The sequence below is a fragment of the Psammomys obesus genome, unplaced genomic scaffold (genome assembly GCF_907164565.1).
Source record: "Psammomys obesus unplaced genomic scaffold, mPsaObe1.curated_primary_1811, whole genome shotgun sequence".
Taxonomy (NCBI): Eukaryota; Metazoa; Chordata; class Mammalia; order Rodentia; family Muridae; genus Psammomys; species Psammomys obesus.
In genome coordinates, this window is record NW_026592118.1 from 32,560,093 (window position 1) to 32,580,482 (window position 20,390).

Consider the following 20,390-nt stretch of genomic DNA (forward strand, 5'->3'; position numbering starts at 1 on the left):
CTAGCCCCCGTGTAAGTTAACTCTCAGGCCATCTCAGCTGAGGTAGATACATTCACATAACTGGCTGAGCTTGAGTCTTCTACGCCAGAAGCTTTGACCCTCGATGCACTTGGCAATGGCCCCCTATTCCTGCTGTGCGGTAATGCCCTGCACCACAGGCTTCTCCACCCAGACTACCATGAGCTCTTGCTCCTTGCAACGTATCATGTCCCGTACGGAAATGTGACCAACTTGAGAAGAGTCCAAATATGACATTTTAATGTTAGATGGTTTTTGTTGTTGTTGTTGTTGTTTTTGTTGTTTTGTTGTTTTTTGTTGTTTTCCCACAACAGGAAAATGCTGCAAATTTTTTGTTGTGGTTGGTTAATAACTTGGTCACATTTATGTAAGAATGGATGAGAAAATTTGTGGGTAGTAAGAAACCTGTTGAGAATCCAGTATGACTTTCCTTCCATTTGTGGTGATGGGAATTTCATGACCAAAGCCATCGCAGCCACTCCCACATTCTGGAAACTGTCTCTATTCCCACCAGACACTCTGCAACCAAGTGTCCCTAGGTATTTACTTTTAACTTGGTTTTTCCATTATTTCTAACCCTTGTCAAAAATGGCATTTTCTAATTAGAGATTCTGAAGATGACCCAATTCCTCTTGCTTCATATCACGTTGCACTGTAACAGTTTGTAAACTTACCTCTGCTTTTTCCACATTACCTTCCAAATTTACTCCCGTGGGCAAATGCTTCCAGTTTACCTCAGCTCTCTTTACTGACTTTACTAGGCTGTAAAAGTGTTTAAGAGAAACCTCAAAAGACTGGCTCAGGATTCACTTGGTCGTCAAGCCCTGTAATTCTTTAAGGTAGCAAATGTACTTGGTAAGATAAACAATCTGAGAGCTCACACATCCCCCTTACTCTAAGGTAGGCACGGTGTGGCCAATCATGAGAACTGACCATCAGAAACCCTCGGCATGCTTTCCTAAGACCTTTGTGCACTGAGGTTTATAAAGAAGACTACCTAGAGGAGAGCAGACTGTTAGGAAAACAGATTCAAACCTGAGCTCCCTCACTGTGGACAAGACACTATGGCTGGGCTTGGTCCCCTCAGTTTTAACACAGAGAAAAGGATATTACCTCTTCAAGGACCAGGGGAGGCTTAATAATATCATGTTTGGCATGTGACAACTCCTGATTAATGAGTCCATACAAACTGGAGAACTCTGCCCTCTGAGAGCCACCATGTATAGGAAAACACCGTAAGAGCTGAGGCCAGCAGAGGGACAGGAGATGTGCCTTTCATGCCTTTTACTCTGGACTTGTTTTCCTCCACCTTATATGTTTGTTTTAAGAATCTGGATCAACCTCTCCAATACAAAACAAATCATCCTTGAAGAGTGTCACACAGAAGCAACTGTAGCCACCAGAACCTTGGTGGTTAGGCGGAGTGAAGGGAGGAGTGTCTGTGACCCAGAAGAAGGCCTCAGATGAGCACAACTGCCGTCTCTTCCTAATTTTCCTCCAAGAGTCATTCATGGGGACTGTGGTTTTGCCTTAAGCAAAACCCCTTTAACAGCCCAGCATCTCAAAGCAAACAACATTATTTTATTAGGTACCCCAGGAGATGAAAGCAGTGCTCCATCTGGTCTCTTCTCAGTCAACTAATGCATTAGCTAAAGACAAACCTCTCTGAAAACAAACCCACTGTTGGCAGCAGCTTCCAACAGACTTGAGAAACAGAGAGCAAGCTTCAAATACTTATTTTATTCACTGATAAGAAAAATGATGCGCACCCCATTTCAAGGCAAGGTAACACTCAGCTCAAAGGAGATGATTTTTAAAACAACAGTTTAATTTTCATAATGACCAGGGAGTTTAAATTCATCTTTGAATTTATGTGATACATCCTGACACTCAGCAACAAGTCAGTAACAATTAAAACCTATTTCATAGCTATGCGGATTTAATAAAAGACTGACCCTACGATTTCTAAAGAAGGTGTTTGATACGCAGCACTGTTGGTCTTCCTTTCTGGTTTTAACTCTAGGAGCAGAAAAGACCTGCAAAGGACAGAGTGGGAGCTGGCTTGATGGCACCTGCCTAGGTATTCCCAGTGATTTGGGTCACTGAGAGTGACAGATTAAAAGTTCCAGCCTGCTTGGGCAACTTGGAAAGGCCCTGATTCAAAATAAAAAAGTAGAAAGGGCTAGGGATACAGCTCTGTGATACAACATTTTATCCAAGGCCCTAGGGTTTAATTCTTCAGTATCATAAAAACCACCAAAAAAAAAAAAAAAAGGAGAGAGACAGTAGAGGAAAATACATTTATCAAAAATCCATCAATTCAACTATTTATCCATGCATGCTTCAAAAAGGTAATTTAAAGTGTTAGAGACCCAGCACAGTAAACCCTCTTCCCTTACAGAGCCCTGTTTAGGTTTCAAGGGAGAGGCTGTGTTCAGAAAAACACAGGTGAGGATATTGGTAGGTATCTGAGACCTTAAGAAGAAGCAGGAAATTTTTTGCAAGCACATCTTGTCTTCCTAATACCAAACGCAGAACTCTTCAAAGAAAACTGTGTCCTGTCTACTGCTCCCCCACCCCTCCACCCCCAAGCAAGGTAAAACAAAAGGCATGCAGCCCTTTGTGGAAGACGCTTGTGGAAAGAACATTTTAGAAAGCTCTGGAAAAATCCACATCCTGAAAGCATAAGGTTACCCAGAATTTAAAATGGGATTTTGCTCAGTGGCAAGAGTACAAATTCATCCCCTACAAGTCTGGCTTCTGTGGTCAGAGGCACACAAGAGTTTGGAGAGAAGGTTAATTTGGAAGGCAGATAAAATGGGCCCTAAGACAGACTTCATCAAATGTTATCACCGAAGGAATCCCCACCCGTGCACCTGAAGCCTTCCAGCATGCCATGCATCCTAAATACACAGTCTGAGGAGGTTACAAACAGTTTCAAGCGCAATTTGTTCCCCGTTTTTTATCCCTTGCTCATGAAGTTATGTGCTGCTAAGCATTTCCAGAAGACTGTCAAAACGTAAGCATCCCAAGGTTTACACAGGCCACGCCATTAAATAACATATAAGCATCAAGATTTAAACATTGTTTTCCAGCAAGGCTAAATATTTTAGCTAAGTAAAAACTGAAGCTTGAAATGCAATAAGCATTTAAACGACTCTTTTGTGTGCCAGAATTCTTCCTCTTCCCTGTGCGACCCTGGCTGCTGGGATTAAGGCGACCCCAGGGAGCTCAGCAAATGGGGTTGTGGGTTATGAGGTACAGCAGGGGCTTGGCGACAGCGCGCCACCCAGCTTCAAGAAACCCAGCCACGACGGGAACCCAAGAATCAGTGTGTTCACTTTGTGGTCAGCTTCACATTTTTTCCTCTCCTCGGGTAAAAAAAAAAAAAAAAAAAATTAAAAAGGCTGCTACAAAAATCAGGCCCGTCTCCCCCACCTCCCGAGTAATCGCGAGGTGGGCCAAGAGCAGAGCAGAAAGGCTCTGGGGCTCATACTGGGGAAGGCTGGTTCCCGTGGGCAGGCACGGAAGCACATAGTGACATGTCTACAGTGCCTGAGCCTTAAGGAGGGACACGGTCCAGGGACCGACTGCAGCAATGACAGCAGCCACACCGCTCCAGACATGTTGTGCTGTCACTCTGGGGAGAAGAAAAACCCAGAACAAATTTCACGTGGTTTTCACCACATGGTGATTGCAGTTCAATTCTAGGCCTGTCACAGGCATGCCACCCACTGAGCAGCAGTCATGGAAATTAGGCCTCCTTCAAAGAGTCTCGAGTCACTGACTCCCAAACAGAAACAGTCAAGGATTTCAGAGAAACACGGACAGTGTGGTCCTATCTCCTATCAGCTTCTGGGCCTTTAATTTCTTCCTATTCACTATGTAGTCCCAAGCCAAGATGCTCTCCCATCAAAACCAACAGGTCATAAAGGAATGGGTGGACTATGTGCTTTTTTTATGAGATCTGGGTCAGTGTTTTTGTTTTTTTTTTCCCCATGAAAACCTTATCTTCTATAAACTTTCTAGCAAGTGTCAAAAAGGAATTAGCGACTCAAGAGGCTTCTTCCACACGCCCAAGTCCAAAACTGGAGTGCTCTGTTTTACACCATCCTCAAACTGGCACCTGGACTTGGAGGTTTGATAGGTAGATCTCACATCATGTGAAGGGGATAGTACTACTTGTTGAAACAGACGTGGAAGGAGTCACGTGTGCACATGCTCTATTTCCAGTAAAGATCCACACCTGTAACAGGCGAGCTAATCAAAAACTTATGGATGATGCTGACTCCTTCCAACTTTAGTATAACAACTCAGTAGCTCAATCAGCATGATCTTTGGGAAATGAATGCTGTTGAGGGTAACCGCAAATTCTTTTCAAGATTAACTTCTTTTCCAAAGTCATCACGATGAGGTAAATATTAGCAAGGATTAGACGCAGTGAAATTTGGTTCTGGTCTAACCCAGTAAATTAACGTTACAAATATCATTTCAAACAAGTTCTTATGTTCAACTTCCACTGAAGCGTTATGTTATTTTAATCAACACGAGTACCAATTTACCAAGTTGGGCTGGGGAGATGGCCCCGTCAGCAAAGTGCCGGCTGTGCAGGCGCGAGGACCTGGGTTTCCATCCATCACTCACGTGGAACCGAGGACTGGAGGCACTCATGCAGTACCCAAGAACAACCGGGATATGTTTGTGTATATAGGACAGGTGGATCTCTGGAGCTCACTGGCCAGTTGGTTAGCCAAACTGATGAACTCTAATTCCACGAGAGACCCTCTCTCAGTCATTAAGATGGGGAGTAAGCAAGGAAGAAATCAGTGCTGACCTCTGGCTTCCATGTGTGCCCTCACACCTGAGCACTTCCAGATGAACATAACCATAGGACACGTTTCCCAAACACAAACTGCCTTAAACGTTAGTTGTTAAAAATGATTAGGGTATGAGTATCGGTTAGTAGTTCTTTCCTTACCCAGAGCAGAAAATGTGCTCTGTTACTCATTCTAAACCAGGAAAATGTTCCCTTGAAAGCTAACTTGAATAGGAACACAATACCCCAAACATGGCATGAAGAGTAAGAGTCCATTGGTGACCATCATTTTTGCCATCCAACATGCAAGAGCAAGCAATCAGTAGCTTTAAAAATAGTTTATTTCCCCCTTCACAAACATACAAGCCTCTGACCATGATACAAGGCACCCCAAATTAAATAAAAACTCAGAGTATATTTGTCTGACATGATTCAAGATAGAGTTGATTTTAAAGGCAAATGGATGCCAACCACGGGGATGGGAACAGGCTGGTGCCAGCAAAAAGGGGTGTACATTATTCTTACAGTGTCTATTAAAATTGGCAGTAATCAGCATGTGCTCACCATGTAAGTATTTATCCCAAATCAGTATGCTCAGGAGTAGAATTGTGTCTCAGTTTCTTCTGTCTCTATAATAAAAAGGCCAAAAGCACTTCCTTAACATTCAAAACTTTTTCCTTAGTAAGTTGGTACTAGTAAGAGAGTATGATTACTAAACATCCTCAATGTGGTTTTCATTATGAAAAAACATGTTTCACATAAAACCTTCATAATATAATCCAGAGGCCAAATTTGTGCATGTTTAAAATTTGAGTCGGGCTAGATATTTGTTTTTTGTTTTTTTTTTCTTCCAGTGTTTTTCATTTTTATAAATATCTAGACCCAGCTTTCTCCTGCTTTAAACATTCTCAGAACTCTTTGCTTTTAGGACCCATGGCTGCCTTTCAATGGCCTCAATGAGACCATCATCCAGGTAGGAGGCCTTCCCTAATTTCCCTTCGGACTTACTCCAGATCAAGTTAGTGTTGACCAAATCCCAGTATTTAAAAGACACAAACAAAGGTTTGTGGGCAGAGTGCCAAAGAATAATTAGGAATAATTCCACATGATCTTGGTACAAAAAACATCCAGAAAATGAATGATTGCATTTAATATAAAAAGCCTTGACCTGAATTTAAATGAGAGAGAGGCAGAAGGCGAAGCCAGGCCTCCAGCCCAGATGAGACTTGCTGCAGTTCCAACCACTTTCCGGCTACATCCAGCTCAGTCCTACGAGCCCCCGCCAGTCATGTTAGAGGTAGATGCTGATGGCTTAAAGAGAGGTAGGTAAAGTCCAAATTTGTTTTCAATCCCTGCAAATGTTGCAACTGCCAGTTTATAGCCCCCTACATGGTCAGGATTGGGAGCAGGCAGAGTGATCCGTGATTTAGGAACTGGCTCGGATCCCACAGGCTTCCTATGAAAAGAGAAAACCGAATATCAACTGAGTTGTGATTTAAAAAGAAACAATAAATACCAGTAGAAACCAATAAAACCATGCAATAACTGAATTCTAGGCAACTGTGTACTCCCTTTGAAATGACCTTGTGGCCACTATCACAGGATCCTTGTATGCATTTCTCAATGAGAACTGAGTATCACAGGCTGTAAAAACTTAGCAGTCCCTTCACCACGACACTTACACTCCTCCAAAATCAATGTAGAACCATCGCTGCAGCAACTCATAAGTCAGCAAGGTGACACCAAACTGGGGTGAGGACCGGAAGACACGAGCTACAATCAAGATGGGAATAATAGATACCGTTAGATTTCTAAGGAATTTACCTGACACCAAAGGGTTAGTTAAGAACCAATTACTTCCATACCAGCAGCTCCTTTCCACAAAGCTTTGGGGCCTTCTTCCCGTAGTATCTTTCTGAAGCAGTCCGTCACGCCGCTGTAAGTGGTTTGGCCAGCCCGGGCAGCCACCTGTAATCTAGTCTTGATAACATCAGCAGGGGTCACTAAGGATGCTGCAGGCATTCCTGTAGCCGAGACACAACACCATCTCAGTCCACTCACATTCTCACTATATAAAAATAACTGTGCTTTGAAGTGCTGGCCGTGGAAAGAAAGTTAAGCAGCCAGAGCAATAAAATGCCCCTTTTGCTGTCCTCTGGAAAGCACACGACAGTCCTGCCTCCAAGGGTCCTCCCTCCCTCCAACCTTCATTTGTTGTTTCTATTCTTGAATACATAAATATTTTCAAGCAGTTATTTATCCGTAACACTGTTTCAAGTGGTTGAGAACAAACAGAGAAAGTGGTTTAAAAAAAAAAATTTTTTTTTTCTTTCCTGTTGAAATCAGAACCTCACGAAGTTATTAGGTCTGATTTTTCAGAGGCGAAGCTTATTATGTGTTTCCTCTTCATGGTTTCCTGGCTGCTGGCAGCCACGGGACTCTGCTTTCCCTCACACATCCAGCAACCCTGCACTCCCAAGGCTGGATGATGGCTAAGCAGACACCATGAGCCTGTGTGTCTCTCACCCACCTTCCCTTCTCTAGAAACTGATATAGCTAGAAAACTTTAACAGGAGGCTTAAGATTTATACTGGCTGGCAGTTGAGGAGAAAGGACAACGACAGTGAGGACGGCAACAGCAAAACAACCACAAACAACAATAACACATCCCTCCCCAAATTACCGACGGCAAATTTTTCTACAGTCGTTTTAATCCAAAAATGGGACAGCCTGTGTTCAGAGTTCTAAAATGGAGACCATTCAGAAGACACTGTCTCTTACGGTTTTATTACTTTTCCACTATGAACTTATTCCAAACCAAACTGGTCAGACGTGGATGCATAAATCTCCTCTGCTTTTTTTAAGGCTTAATAATTCTGTAAGAATTTCTGTCCAAACCAACATGGTCTGGCTTAGAACTCCATCTCATCCTTCAACGGACAGTTTGAAAGTCACAGTGCCAATGCGTGTGTGTGTGTGTGTGTGGTGGGGCGGGGCGGGGGGGGGGGGGTGTAACTGAACTACAGGCTCCCATTTTTACCAGAAGAGCAGTGTCTCTTCAACTTCCATCTCCACTCAACTCTGCTAACACTAATTCTTAGAAATAGTCATTACCGAACACTGCATTTTACATGTGAAAAAGCTCACTTTATATCTACTGTTTGTCTAAGAAGCAGCACTGGGTTCCTATTAGCATGGAGGAATTACTGTCATTTTGAGCCAGGAATTTATCCTCTGACATGACAAAAGGAAACACAAAAGATGCTTAGAAACCTATTGTGTTCACACGGCCCACTTTGCTTTACTTCCTGGTTTAGACAGAGTTTAGTGGGGAGTCTCCTCCAGACTTGAAATGAAATCCTCCTAACCACCCTGCAGGTATGATCATGTGACCCTGTGAAAGATACAGGGCCAATGGTGAAGGGAATGTCCTTTTCCATTAAGGTACTTTTCATAAGCATTTCCTGGAGAAGAGGAGAGTACCAAGAATAGATGCGATGAGAATAATAATAATGCCTGAATGAAAATGTTAAAAGAAACTCATAAACTACTTAATAAGATGTCTGACAAAGCAGACTAATGTGTGTGCAGAGTTGGGGTGGGGTGGGGTAGGGTAAGTAGGGGGTGGGGGGTGTTCTGGAAACCTTATAATCCAAACATAAGCCTAGCCACCTCCATCTGTAGGGCTCCTGCCCATAATGGATGACGTCTAGGGTCTAGGAGCCGCTACAAACATATTGTGTAGACTTCCTGGGGTTTGGGGAGGGGTTGGCAGTAAACCTGGAAAGCTGAGTGTGGCTACTCTAACAGTTGGCCAGGCCAGCCACAAGTCCTACAATGGACTTTGTCATTTGACAGCTACTGGTTTTCCAAGTCAGAGTGGGCAAACACTGAATCAGTTTTGCCATGTCATTGTCTGCTTTCAAAGGCCTGAAGCCACAATGATGAAATGGCTTGGGTGTGGAAGAAGAGGAGACCGGATAATAGGAAAGTGTCATCTCTGGCCTCAACAGGAAGTGTACAGGCGGCCTGCTTGATGCTCTATGGGTAACAATCACACATGCATAGCCCTGGGCCATCCACCACCTCCTCAACAGAAATGACACTGTGGGGTTTCAGGGGCCAGCAACTACAGAAGATCACTGATAGCGAGACGAAAACATGACTTGGTGAATCCACACAGCTTTGGGGGACAGACATTATTTTTTATAAATGTCACATTAGGATTAATAACTTTGTGTTTCTCCATTTAAGGCTTAACAGTTAATACACATTTCTCTTAGGTCAAGGCTAAGACTTTCTAATTACATTTCTTGGCTTTTATTGTATGATCAACCTACTAGGCTGGCTACTAACAGCAGTGTGATAAAGTTATTCATTAAGAAGGAGAAAAAGGGTTGGAGAGATGGCTCTGTGGTTAAGAGCACTGTCTGCTCTTTCAAAGGACCCAGGTTCAATTCCCAGCAACCACATGGCAGCTCACAACTGTCTGTAACTCCAGTTTTGCCAATTCTGACACCTTCATACCAATGCACAGAGAATAAAATTAAATAAATTATTAAAAAAAGAAAAAAAGAAAAAAGAAAAAGAAGGAGGAGAAAAATCAGCCAGGAGGAAGTGGCAAACTCCTTAAATCCCAGCACTAAGGAGGTAGAGGCAGGCAAATCTCTGAGTTTGGGGCCAGCATGGTCTGCAAAGTGAGTTCCAGGACAGCCAGGGCTATAGAGAGAAACCCTGCCTCGAAAAATCAAAGATGGGGGAGGGGAGGGTGAGAAAGAGAGGGGGAAAGGGGGGAGGGAGAGAGAAAGAGAGAGAGAGAAAGAGAAAGAGAGAGAGAGAGAGAGAAAGAGAGAGAGAGAGAGAGAGATCTCATGCTGTTTATACTTCAAAACAGAGATTGGGTAAGGCAGGCTGCATTCAGGGGCTGGCTGATACTGTCAAACTGAAGACGACTGACTAGATTTTCTTTTAAAGCTGAACTGAAAGTGCCGATTTTCCCTTAGGACACTGGATTCATTTCGGTTGATGGTTGCTACTGGCCTCACTGCTCCTGACCTGTGTATGTATCTCCTCCACTTCCAGTTGCTTCCCGTTTGATCTCCATATACTTAACTGTGACAAAGCGACATAAACATCTGCCACATGGGTGTGACTCTAATGCTTACAACCCTCCAGCAAAGGGAGGATTGGAGTCTGCTTTCATTCTGGCCTGTTCTTTCCTTCCCGTGTCTCCCAACAGCTCCTCTTGCATAATAAATACAAACTCCAGAGTCAGCAACAATTTTGAGTGATTCACAGCTTTAACTTTTCTCTGTCAGTGCTGCTTCAAGTACTTCACATTATCCTTCTTAAATTCACTCTTCGCTTGTCTGCAGAGATGGGAAACTTGCAAGCAGAGTAGACAGGGGCTATTCCGTGTCCCTCCTGGATGCTACTAAGCCTGGTAATGTCACTGGTTTCAGACCCCATCTCCTGGGCAACTGGAAGGAATTGTGTTGTGGATAAGAAACCCCTGTTCTGTTACTCCCTTGTTTTCTGTCCTCTCCTAATTCTGATATATTTTAAACAGATAGAAGACCTATATGCCTCTTCAATGTTCTTGTATTTTATCTCTGTATTTTTGTGACACATTCTAGAGGGTCATCCTTACCGTGTCTAACCTTTCCCCCTTTTTCCTTATTCTTTTCTTAAGCCAGGTCCTTACTTTACTTTAGACCCAGGCTGTCCTCAAACTCTTAATTCTCCTGGCCTCCTCAGTGTTGGGATTATACGAAAGCACCATTAAATGCGGCTTAGTTGGGTTTTCTTTGGTCATATCTGTTTTATCACTCAGAACCATACAGATCTTTAATTTCAACAATCATTTCATTAACTAAAAAACAAAACAAAACAAAACTAACCCAAAAACACTCATGGCCAAGTTGGGCTACAAAGGCTAGCCTTTAGCCTTGGTCATCCTAATGAGAATCTGTCCTAAGATAGCCAACCAAACATTCAGTGCATGGGACCATTGGATCCATGCTCAACACCTCAACTAAAACATAAAATCAGGCAGAAATGCTATAGAACTTTCCCACATTCACAAGTCAATTTCCCGACTTTCACCTTGTACGATAGTTATGAAAAATACAACATTCCTCGGAGTAGGTGAATGATTACTATACTGTTTTTACAACTTCCTGTATACTTACTTTTACTTTAGAATAAAGAGGAAGACAAAAAGAATGCCCTTCCCAGCTTCCTAATTACTGCTCTGCCAAGTTCCCCTCTGTTCCCTATATCGCCGTTTTTCTCTGTAATTTTTCTCTTCACTTTCCCTGCTGTCCCTTCCTGTCTGAGGATGGCTGGCTGTCCACTGACACACGGTATCACATTCAAGGCTGCACAATCACTGCACTCGGCTCTGCGTGGCCTCTGCCAAACTCTAGACCTGCTTTGCCTCCAGTCTCCTTTTGGGATGGGAGGGTCCTCTATGCTGAAGGGGCTGTGGAAGGTCACAGGGCCAAGACATTCCCAAATGCTAACATGTAGAAAGCTAAACTGTGCAGCGAGAATAATTTATTGTCTCCTCCGTTGGGAAAAAGCCATTAATTTATGTTTTGCTGCACCTGTGGTTAAGGTCTGACAGGAGCTTAAGCCTGCCCTGCTTTCCATCAGTTCTACACATGCTGTTTCCAGGCCAATGGTCCACTCTCTACATTAGGATTCTGAGATTTTTAACGCGTAGACAGACAATGCTTAAAGCTCTCGGTGGCACGGGAAGGGGCGAGGCAGGCCGCACTTCTGGAAATGCAGCTCTCTAACTTACTTCTTTTAGAATCCCTCAGAGATTCTTCGGTTTACTCAGAGGTCGAGAGTCCCCACTTCAGCTTTTACGTTATCAATAGTTTTTCCCGCCAGGGCTCTGCCCTGCAGCATCACTGATTTCAGACTCGGAGTGCTTGCTTTATGAATACTGAGTGTGGGTGCTGCCGGTTTTAATGTGTGTTTTCTAGGAGTTTAAGACATTCTGGAAGAAAGCTGGATGAGTATGTGCACTCCATCAGCCTGATCTGTCTCCATTACTTTTTTTCCTCGAGGCTCGAAAGAATTGAATTCTTCAATTATCAAATCTTCTGTGTCAGCAGCTCTTCTCTTCTGGGATTTTGTAACAGACCTTGAGCCACAGGCACCAAAAACAAACAGCGAGTACGTGATTTAAGGTGAGAGCTCTGAGTTAGTAATAAAGGCATCCCAAGTGGGCTGGATAGATATTTAGTCAACTTGACACAAGCTATAGTCATCTGAGAAGAGGAAACCTCAATTTAGAAAATGCCTCCTTCACATTGGACACAGGCAAGCCCAAAAGAACATTTTCTCAATCAGTGATTGATGGGCAGGACCAGGCCCATTATGGGTGGTGCCATCCCTATGCTGGTGGTTCTGTGCACTGTAAGAAAGTAAGCCATGAGGAGCAACCCAGTAAGCAGCACTCTTCCATGGCCTCTGCATCAGCTCCTGCTTTCAGGTTTCTATCTTGTTTGACTTCCTGTCCTGCCATCCTTTGGGGATGAACTGTGATATGGAAGTATAAGCAAAATGAAAGTTTTCCTCCCCAAGATGCTTTTGGTTATGGTGTTTCGGCACAGCAATAGTAACCCTGACCAGAACATCAGACGAATGCACAGAGAGTAGGATGGCTGTGGTGCTAAGAAACACCAGCACAGGGGTGGGTGGTGATACTTCCAGAACTTCAAGACTAATGCAGTTTCACATTAAAAACAATCATACTTCCTACCAGCAACCTCAGTTTCCAGAATCCAAAACAGGAGAAAGTGTTTAAGCCTAAAGATTTGCTTTGTTTTGGTAAAATCACTTATATAGAAGTTTCAGTAATTTGGACAGTTCTAAGTATCTATGATTAAGAAGTATATCATCTCTTTAGTGAACTCTATTTTAAAATCCTAGATTGTCTTCATCGTTACCATCAGCTTTACACTTGTGTTTTCTTGGCCATCACTCAGGCATTTCTTCTGTTCAAGTTCAGTCCCCTTTTAAGTTAATTAAGCTGTTTTGTGTCTTAATTTAGGAAATGTTTTGATAACATTTGTGACTGAGATTAAGATTATGCGTCCTGGAGTGCATCAGGGTAATTCTCATTGGCAGATATTTGCACAGGACAGATAGATACAGGTGTAAGAGGAGATGCTGTCTTTAATTTTCATTGCTATGAGACCTGTACATGTGGATTTTGACAGAACCTTGCTTAGCCATGTTCACTGCTGCTCACTTCACAACAGCAAGAAAATCCAAACAACCTAAACATCCTTCGACTGACTAATAGATAATAACAATGTGGTACTGTGCACCATAGAGGCGCTGGTCGTTACCGGTTGTCAACTTGACTAATCTGAATAAACAGCAATGGAGGGCACACCTGTAAAAGATGTTTTTGCTTGGTCTGGAGTGGGTGAGTCCACTTCTAATCTGGGCCTTTGAGGTAGGAAGACACATCTTTGATCTGGGTCTTGAGCTGGGAAGACCCATCTTTAATGCAGGTCATACCTTCTGCTGGTCGTCTATATAAAGAATCGAAGGAGGAAGTTCTTGCTTTCTGCCTGCTTGCCCTCAACTTGCTGGCACATACATTCCTTCACTGGCATTAGCGCACACTTTTTCAGGATTCCAGCATATACCAAAGACCAGCTGAGACATCCATCACTGTGCACTGAGAAACTACTAGATTCTTGGATTTTCTGTTCATAGCCAGTCATTGTTGGAGTAACTGGACTGCAGCCTGTATGTCATTCCAATACATTTTCTTTCTATCCATCTATTCATCTATTCATCCATCTATCTACCTACCTACCTACCTACCTACCTATCCACACACACAGAGTTTGTTTCCCTAGAGAACGCTGAATAATACAATGGAATACTATTCAGCTGCAAAGTAACATTTTCAAGTAATTAGATGAAACTAAGAAAGAACATATTGAGCGGGGTAGCCCAGACAAAGAGAGACAAATGCTACATGTTTTCTCTCTTCTGATATTCCTACCTCCAAATTGGTGGAAGGAAGTATATAAAAACTAGGAAAATAAAGAAGGAGACAGATGTGGGAATGCAGAGGAGCTTTACTAAGAGTGGAGGGAGAGAGGAGAGTAAGATAACTAAGGATATCTGAAAAATGAATATAATATATATGTCTGTGTATAATATTCACAAGTAGTTTAAATGAAGTTTTCCCACCTGAGCTGACAATGCCAACCCCCAAGATCCATGTACTCTCTAATAAGAACCTTAGCACAAGGCATGAAACTCCCTCTTTTGAGTCGTTGGTCAGTGTTGTCTAAGAGACTGCCAAAACATTAGAGGCTATTGTTGGCATCCTTGGTTGCTACCTAGGGAAGAAAGGTTAAGTTTCTATTGCTGAAGATACCAAGCACCTCAGACACAGAACCAAGAGAAACAGAACTGGGATCTGACCTGAAAGCCTCCTCCCATCTTTCATGGGAGGCAACATGCAACTTCTAAAGGAGAGGAGAAACCAATAGTACTACCCAACTATGATGCTCTGAGCACACCAACTGCCATGACATAATGATCCTAAGGGTGCAACCATAGCATACATACCTTGGTGACAACCAACAGTTCTCCAAATGGACGTAAGGCCTCATCAACAAGCAATGAAATCATGCCTTCTGCTGGAAACCTAGCCAACTACCTAGGACTAGGGCCTACAACTGCCAGTTCACTAAACAAGCATAACCCATAACTACATTCTAAACATTTATCCTAATACGGGTAGATACCTGTAGCTCTTACCCCTCATCAAGGAAACTTCTCTTAGCAACAGACAAAGACCATTACACAAAACCACAACTGATTCAAATGCTGAGTTGTGGATCCCAGCCCCAACTGATAGATCTACACAACAACTTCTGTAACTAAGGCTCAGGGATATTTGTGGAAGAAGGGCAGATTGCAAGAGCCAGATGAACAAAAGTTTGCTGTGAGAAAGTGTCTGCAAGAAGTCTTAACAACATGGTTGCCTAAACATGAACTAAAAACAAAACAAAACAAAACAAACAAACAAACAAACAAACGAACAAAAAACAAAACAAAACTAGAAGCATGCAAGGAAAGCTAAAAGCAGGAGAAACAGTCTTCCCCCAGGAAGGGCATACCAATTGGTTGTCCAACATCAAATGGTCAACTCTGAAAAATATATATGTATACATATAACATTATACAGACTGAGCAGGTTGAATGAATATATTTAGAACACACATATATACACACACTTTTGTAACAATTATAGCAAAAGAGCTCCGAAATTTGAAACAGAACAGGGCGACAACGGGGACATAGGAAGGACTACAGGGTGAAAAGGGAATGGGAAGTAATATAATTATAATCTCAAAAATTATAATAAAATAGGGATATGATTATTCAGCAGTTAAAACTATGTTTAAGGAGTTTAAAATTATATACAAGAAAAACACTATAGTTGAACATTTCTGAATACTGACATAACGGCAACTATTTTAAATCTTTGTCTTTTTATTCCATAATACTTCTTATTCTGGCAATACTTCAGTGAGGCTAAGACTGTTCTTATCCCCAAACTTGAAGAAGTGTGCCAAGAGGGAGTCAATGACTTGTGTAGGGCACAGAAGTCTAAGTGAGGAGGTGAATCTGACCCACGGAATCTGATTCCACAGCACATGCCACTAACCATCACCTTACAACAGTCAGCAATGCTGACGAGATGCAGTGCAAATAACAGGTACAGTGTGAACGAAACTCCATCAAAACACATTAAAGTTAGAAAAAGCAAAAAGGCTAGTGAGATGGCTCAGGGGTTAAGGCAACGGCCACCATGCCTGCCAATCCAAGTTTGACCCCTGAGAGCCCACATAGTCCATAGTCAACTGACTCCCTCAACTTGTCCTCCGAGTTCTGTGTACGAGGGCACATATCTATTATTATTATTATTTATTTTTTATATTAGTTACAGTTCATACACACCTTCTTAAAACGCATGAGTAATTGTAATAAAAATTGTAAGTTAAATAGAGACTCTCTTCCAGTAACAGAATCACAGATACTATTTACCCTTTCTAAATATTTTACAGTGAGCTATATTGCTTTCATAGACAGGAAAAAAATAAGAGAAAAGAAAGCAAACGTTTGGCTCTAGAAACATGGACTATCTAGCATATTCTTTCCCAGACAGACAACTGGCTCCCAGTGCCTGTTTTCCCTGAGAGAAGACTTAAATAGTTATTATAGTTTGAGGAAAACAAGGTTAAGAAAGAGTCCTCAGTCCCAACCTGACTTCTGATATTCATTTTAATCTTATATCTGGTACTTGTGGAGGGATTTATGGGCCCATTCCCCTAGAGTCTAGATTCAGTCTTGAGTTTATTGCATACATGTTACATGATTGAAACTGCCAAGAGCCCTCGTTGGGGCTACCTCCCAACCCCTGTGACACACACTGGACTCTATAGTGTTATCTCTACTCAAAGCTGAGGAAATCAAACCTGGGGAAGTAACAACTTGCCAAAGGTCATGCATGCATCAATAAGTAGTCCTTATTTTTCCCTTGGCCCTACCTTATTTCAATTAGGCAATTTGAAGTAGATTGTCTAATGCTTTCTCTCCATTTTTCCTCACTTTTATGTACATAAATGACCACTCAGGGCACAGTGAATAAATGCATGAGTTGGAAATGAAATCAAGAATTCTGTATTCCAGGTTTTGCTTCCTTCAGTGTTGGTCTTTGGGTCTCATTACTCAAATAACTAAAATCCTCAATCACCCAGGACATAGCAGCCCTAGCTCACAGACCAGCATCTATGCCTTTGGGAAACGGAGATTAAAGATAAAGGAGAAGTGATGTGGCTTCCTGCCATAGGGGTTCCTTCAGTAGAGGGGAGCCACAAAGTAGCAACTCAAAGACGGGTGTTCACCTCCCATCTTGGTTTTTAGGAATAGGTTTAAACTCCAACCTGATTAGAACAACATGTCTACGAAAAAGGTTTTGGAGCCAGGAAGCCCAGGACTGCCCTAGGTATTTTTTTGTTTGTTCTTGTTAAAACAACAACAACAACAACAAAACCCCTCATGATGTGTTTGTTAACATTTAGAGAGCTAGTCCAGCCAGATCTAGCCCTTAGCTTCTCTGGATAAGGAGATTCACAAATGCTAAACGTTGGTCCCCACTGTGCTGGTCATAGGTACCTATTTTTAATTCCCTATTTTTCTATGTATTAGTTCCAATTTGTGCAGCTTGGAACTAAAGGTGGAAGACAGTTACTTCCATGATTTACTTAACACACACCTCGCCCCTGGCCTGGCAGCTATTTCTGGTCACTTCTAAACAATAATAAATTTTGCTTAAGTTCTGGACACGCTTACATGCAATAATTTGTTTAGATAACCTTTAGAGTACAAACATTTACAGTTTAAAAAAGTTCAAGCCAAACCATTTTCATTTTTGTGCTACTGTATGTAATTAGGAAATAATACGGAATTTGAATTAGAATCTACCTGGATCACAGAAAATAAAGAAACAAACAAATAAATAAAAATCAACCAAATACTTTCTAAAAGCTAAAGTTCACCTAATAACCTAACTTGGCAAAGTAAAGATTAACTTCTTATCTGCTCCCAAAAGTTATTCAAAGAAAGTCATGTGGACTCAGTAAAAAAGTATCAGAAAACAAAATCCTGTTTCTGCAGCATGGGTGGAGGTAGGGCTAGAAAGGGAGGGTTTGGGAGTCGGCAGGGGTGGCGGGACTAAGGGGTGAGGGACAGCAGTACTTATAAGACTTACCAGCAATAGCACCAGCTAAAAGCAGGCTTCCTGGGCTAACCTGCCCGTCTTCATTTGCGAAGGAAGCCTTCACATGGGCGTAGCATGGGAAGTAGATGGCCGAGAAAGGAATGTCCCGAAGAAAGCATGCTTTGGCACCCTGTGAGGTTTGAAAAACCACATGAAACACATATCCCATTGAGAAGGTCAGGCTTCTCTGGAACTTACCTCGGAACAAAATATTCCTGGAGAAGACTGAATTTGTACTCACACACTGAAAGGGGAACAGTAAACTGCAACCCGAATTCTTGCAACAAGTCTGACTCTTGTTTTTCCAAATACAACTAGATCTGTCATAGGGTGCAAGGACGTGGGAAAGGGGAATTCATGATTACACGAAGGCTGAGCTTTCAGTGAAAACAAGTTTGGAAGTCCCTGCCTGTGACTCTTTTCAAGTCTCAATGGGTGGAAGTCGCTGGCATTTCAAGGAAGATCTGTTGGCTGCTCTCAAAATAAGACAGGAGGCAACAATCAAGGTACCTCTCTGTTTACACACCAGAAGAGACAAGTTGTGTAGGTGCAAAGGGAAAGGTCCAATTTTTATATTATTTGAGAATCTGATGAAAGTGTTGGAGTCTTTCCCAGAAAAAAAAAAAAATTACACATACATAAAAATATATCTTTTCAAAGAGTTCTTGGATTATTTTCAATTTTTGGGGGTTTATGAAATATTGATAAATGCCTACCCTAAAATATTTACCATACTTCCGACACATTTAAGAGCTCAATGTAGAACAATTAACTTCAGAAGTGAAGTTTTCAATACATAATTTTGAATGCCAAAATCATGCCATGCTGAGGTCCCAAGAATTGATGACACCAAGAAATAAAAAACGGCGTCATAATGCAAACTGCAACACATAGACTGTTTTTCAGGCAGGATGGGTGGGAAGGAAATTATCCCCTTTTCAACACTTAACGGTTTAATACCGTGTCTTTCACAGATTTCTCCTAATGCTCCTAATTTCCACCAATTATAAAGATTCACAAAAGAAAATAACCAATCCACCCGGACTCAAGAGATATGGTCACATCCAATGACACGCACAGAGGTCACATTAAGCAGCGCTGAGGATTTCTGTGTGACGCTGGCTCTAGCCAGCCAGTCCACGCATCTGTCACTCACTGTAACTGTCTTTTCCAAACAAACTCATTTCACTCCTGAGCCCTCGGGGTATAAAACCCTCAGCCTTTTTTCACAGCAACTGTTTTTAGCCCAGTCGACTGCAACTTAATTAGTTGTCTTACAAAAGTAACACAAGTGGAACTTTACACCTAATCCTATTAAATTTAATCCTAGTTTAGCTCAACCTTCCAGCCAGAACAAAGGCTTGCAATCTGGACTCTGTCCAGCTCTGACTGGATGCAGGCATTCCTTTTCTGACTGACCCATGGAAGACTTGGTGTGCTCATTCTGCATGACTGTATTAGAAAAGGGGCTGGCCCCTCTCTGGTACTGTGTGTCAGTCAGCTCGTGCAGGTATACCCTGTTGCTCTCCAAACTGTCAGATGCCTAACAGAAAATAAGATCCCTGCGTAGGTCCTCATTTCACACATGTAAAAACCTGATGCCCAGGATGTTTATTTATCAACTGCACATTTGCGAGTCATGTTCCAATGTCATCTTAGAGATAACTGCGGACAAGTCTAAACCTCTAGATGCTAGGATTTTTGTCTCCCATCTCTCAGCTTTTAGGAGGCTCGCAGCAAAGCACAATGTCAGCATCTATCTAGAGCACCCAATGCTTCCTTTATGATTGGTTCTTTAAACAAGCTCAGGGAATTAGTCAACACTTTTTCATTTCTTTGTCCTCCATTTTGATTCTTGCTTCAGGGTTTTCTGTGAATTCTAGATGACTGCCTATATATGTGTGTTGTCCATAAGATACACAGCAAATATGCAATTCCAAATCAGTTACACATGGCTCCCTCCTTATAGTAAAAATCACCTCACATTATGTCCTAAAGAAATCATGAGAACTTCTTACTGACTCTTCCTGCAGATTTCCCCTTTTACTATACCGTTAGCCATTTAGCTCTCCAATGTTACATTTTATAACCAGACTTCTGTGCTCTCCTCATTTCTTTGCTAATAATGGTTTCTCATAAGGAAATCAAATTTGTCTTTAGAAATTTGACAATAGAATTTTATGTTTATTTAAAAACCTACAAATTAATCTGCAGCCCACTGTGTTCATGTCAGAGATACCACTGCAAGCAGCGTAAATGTTTTAGAGCAGAAATACGAGCAACAACTCCTGAGCTGAGGCCATGCTGAAGTTGCTCTGGCTCATTCCTCTCCTTCTTAAAGCCACAGTGTGGTGGCTTTTGTTTGGTTTTGTTTTGAGCAGGAACGATCCAGTGTCTCCTTCAGCCTTTAGATGTGGTGTCTTATTTTATCCTACTTGGTCCTTTAAAATTATAAGACTTCCATTGGTTCAGGATGCCCTGTGGATGGGTTCCTATATTCTCATCCCTTTCGAAGCTTTGCTCATCCAGTTTCCTTTCAGTGATACACCTAACTCCTTTGGCTCTCGCCATCAACGAATGCTCCATTCATCTTATCAGTCATCGCGCACCTATCGCTCCTCACCTTCTTGATAATTGCTACGCTGGGGGCACCAACATTTTAAAGACCATCTCTTCACTCATTTAAGCACCAAACACCAGCCTCTCTATTGAGCGTCTTTT

At 42.1% G+C, this 20,390-nt stretch overlaps 1 protein-coding gene across 1 annotated transcript in view; it reads right to left on the reverse strand.

Moving 5' to 3' along the window:
• Positions 1-5,157: 5,157 nt before the first annotated feature.
• The window catches only part of Slc25a13 (solute carrier family 25 member 13), a 158,203-nt gene continuing 142,970 nt past the window's right edge, over positions 5,158-20,390 (reverse strand). The window contains exons 14-17 of the mRNA XM_055612918.1: positions 17,661-17,799; positions 6,700-6,858; positions 6,517-6,607; positions 5,158-6,290 (exon numbers count right to left, since the gene is read on the reverse strand). Coding sequence (XP_055468893.1) covers positions 6,104-6,290; positions 6,517-6,607; positions 6,700-6,858; positions 17,661-17,799 — 576 coding nt within the window. The 3' untranslated portion in view covers positions 5,158-6,103. The remainder of the gene's footprint in view (positions 6,291-6,516; positions 6,608-6,699; positions 6,859-17,660; positions 17,800-20,390) is intronic.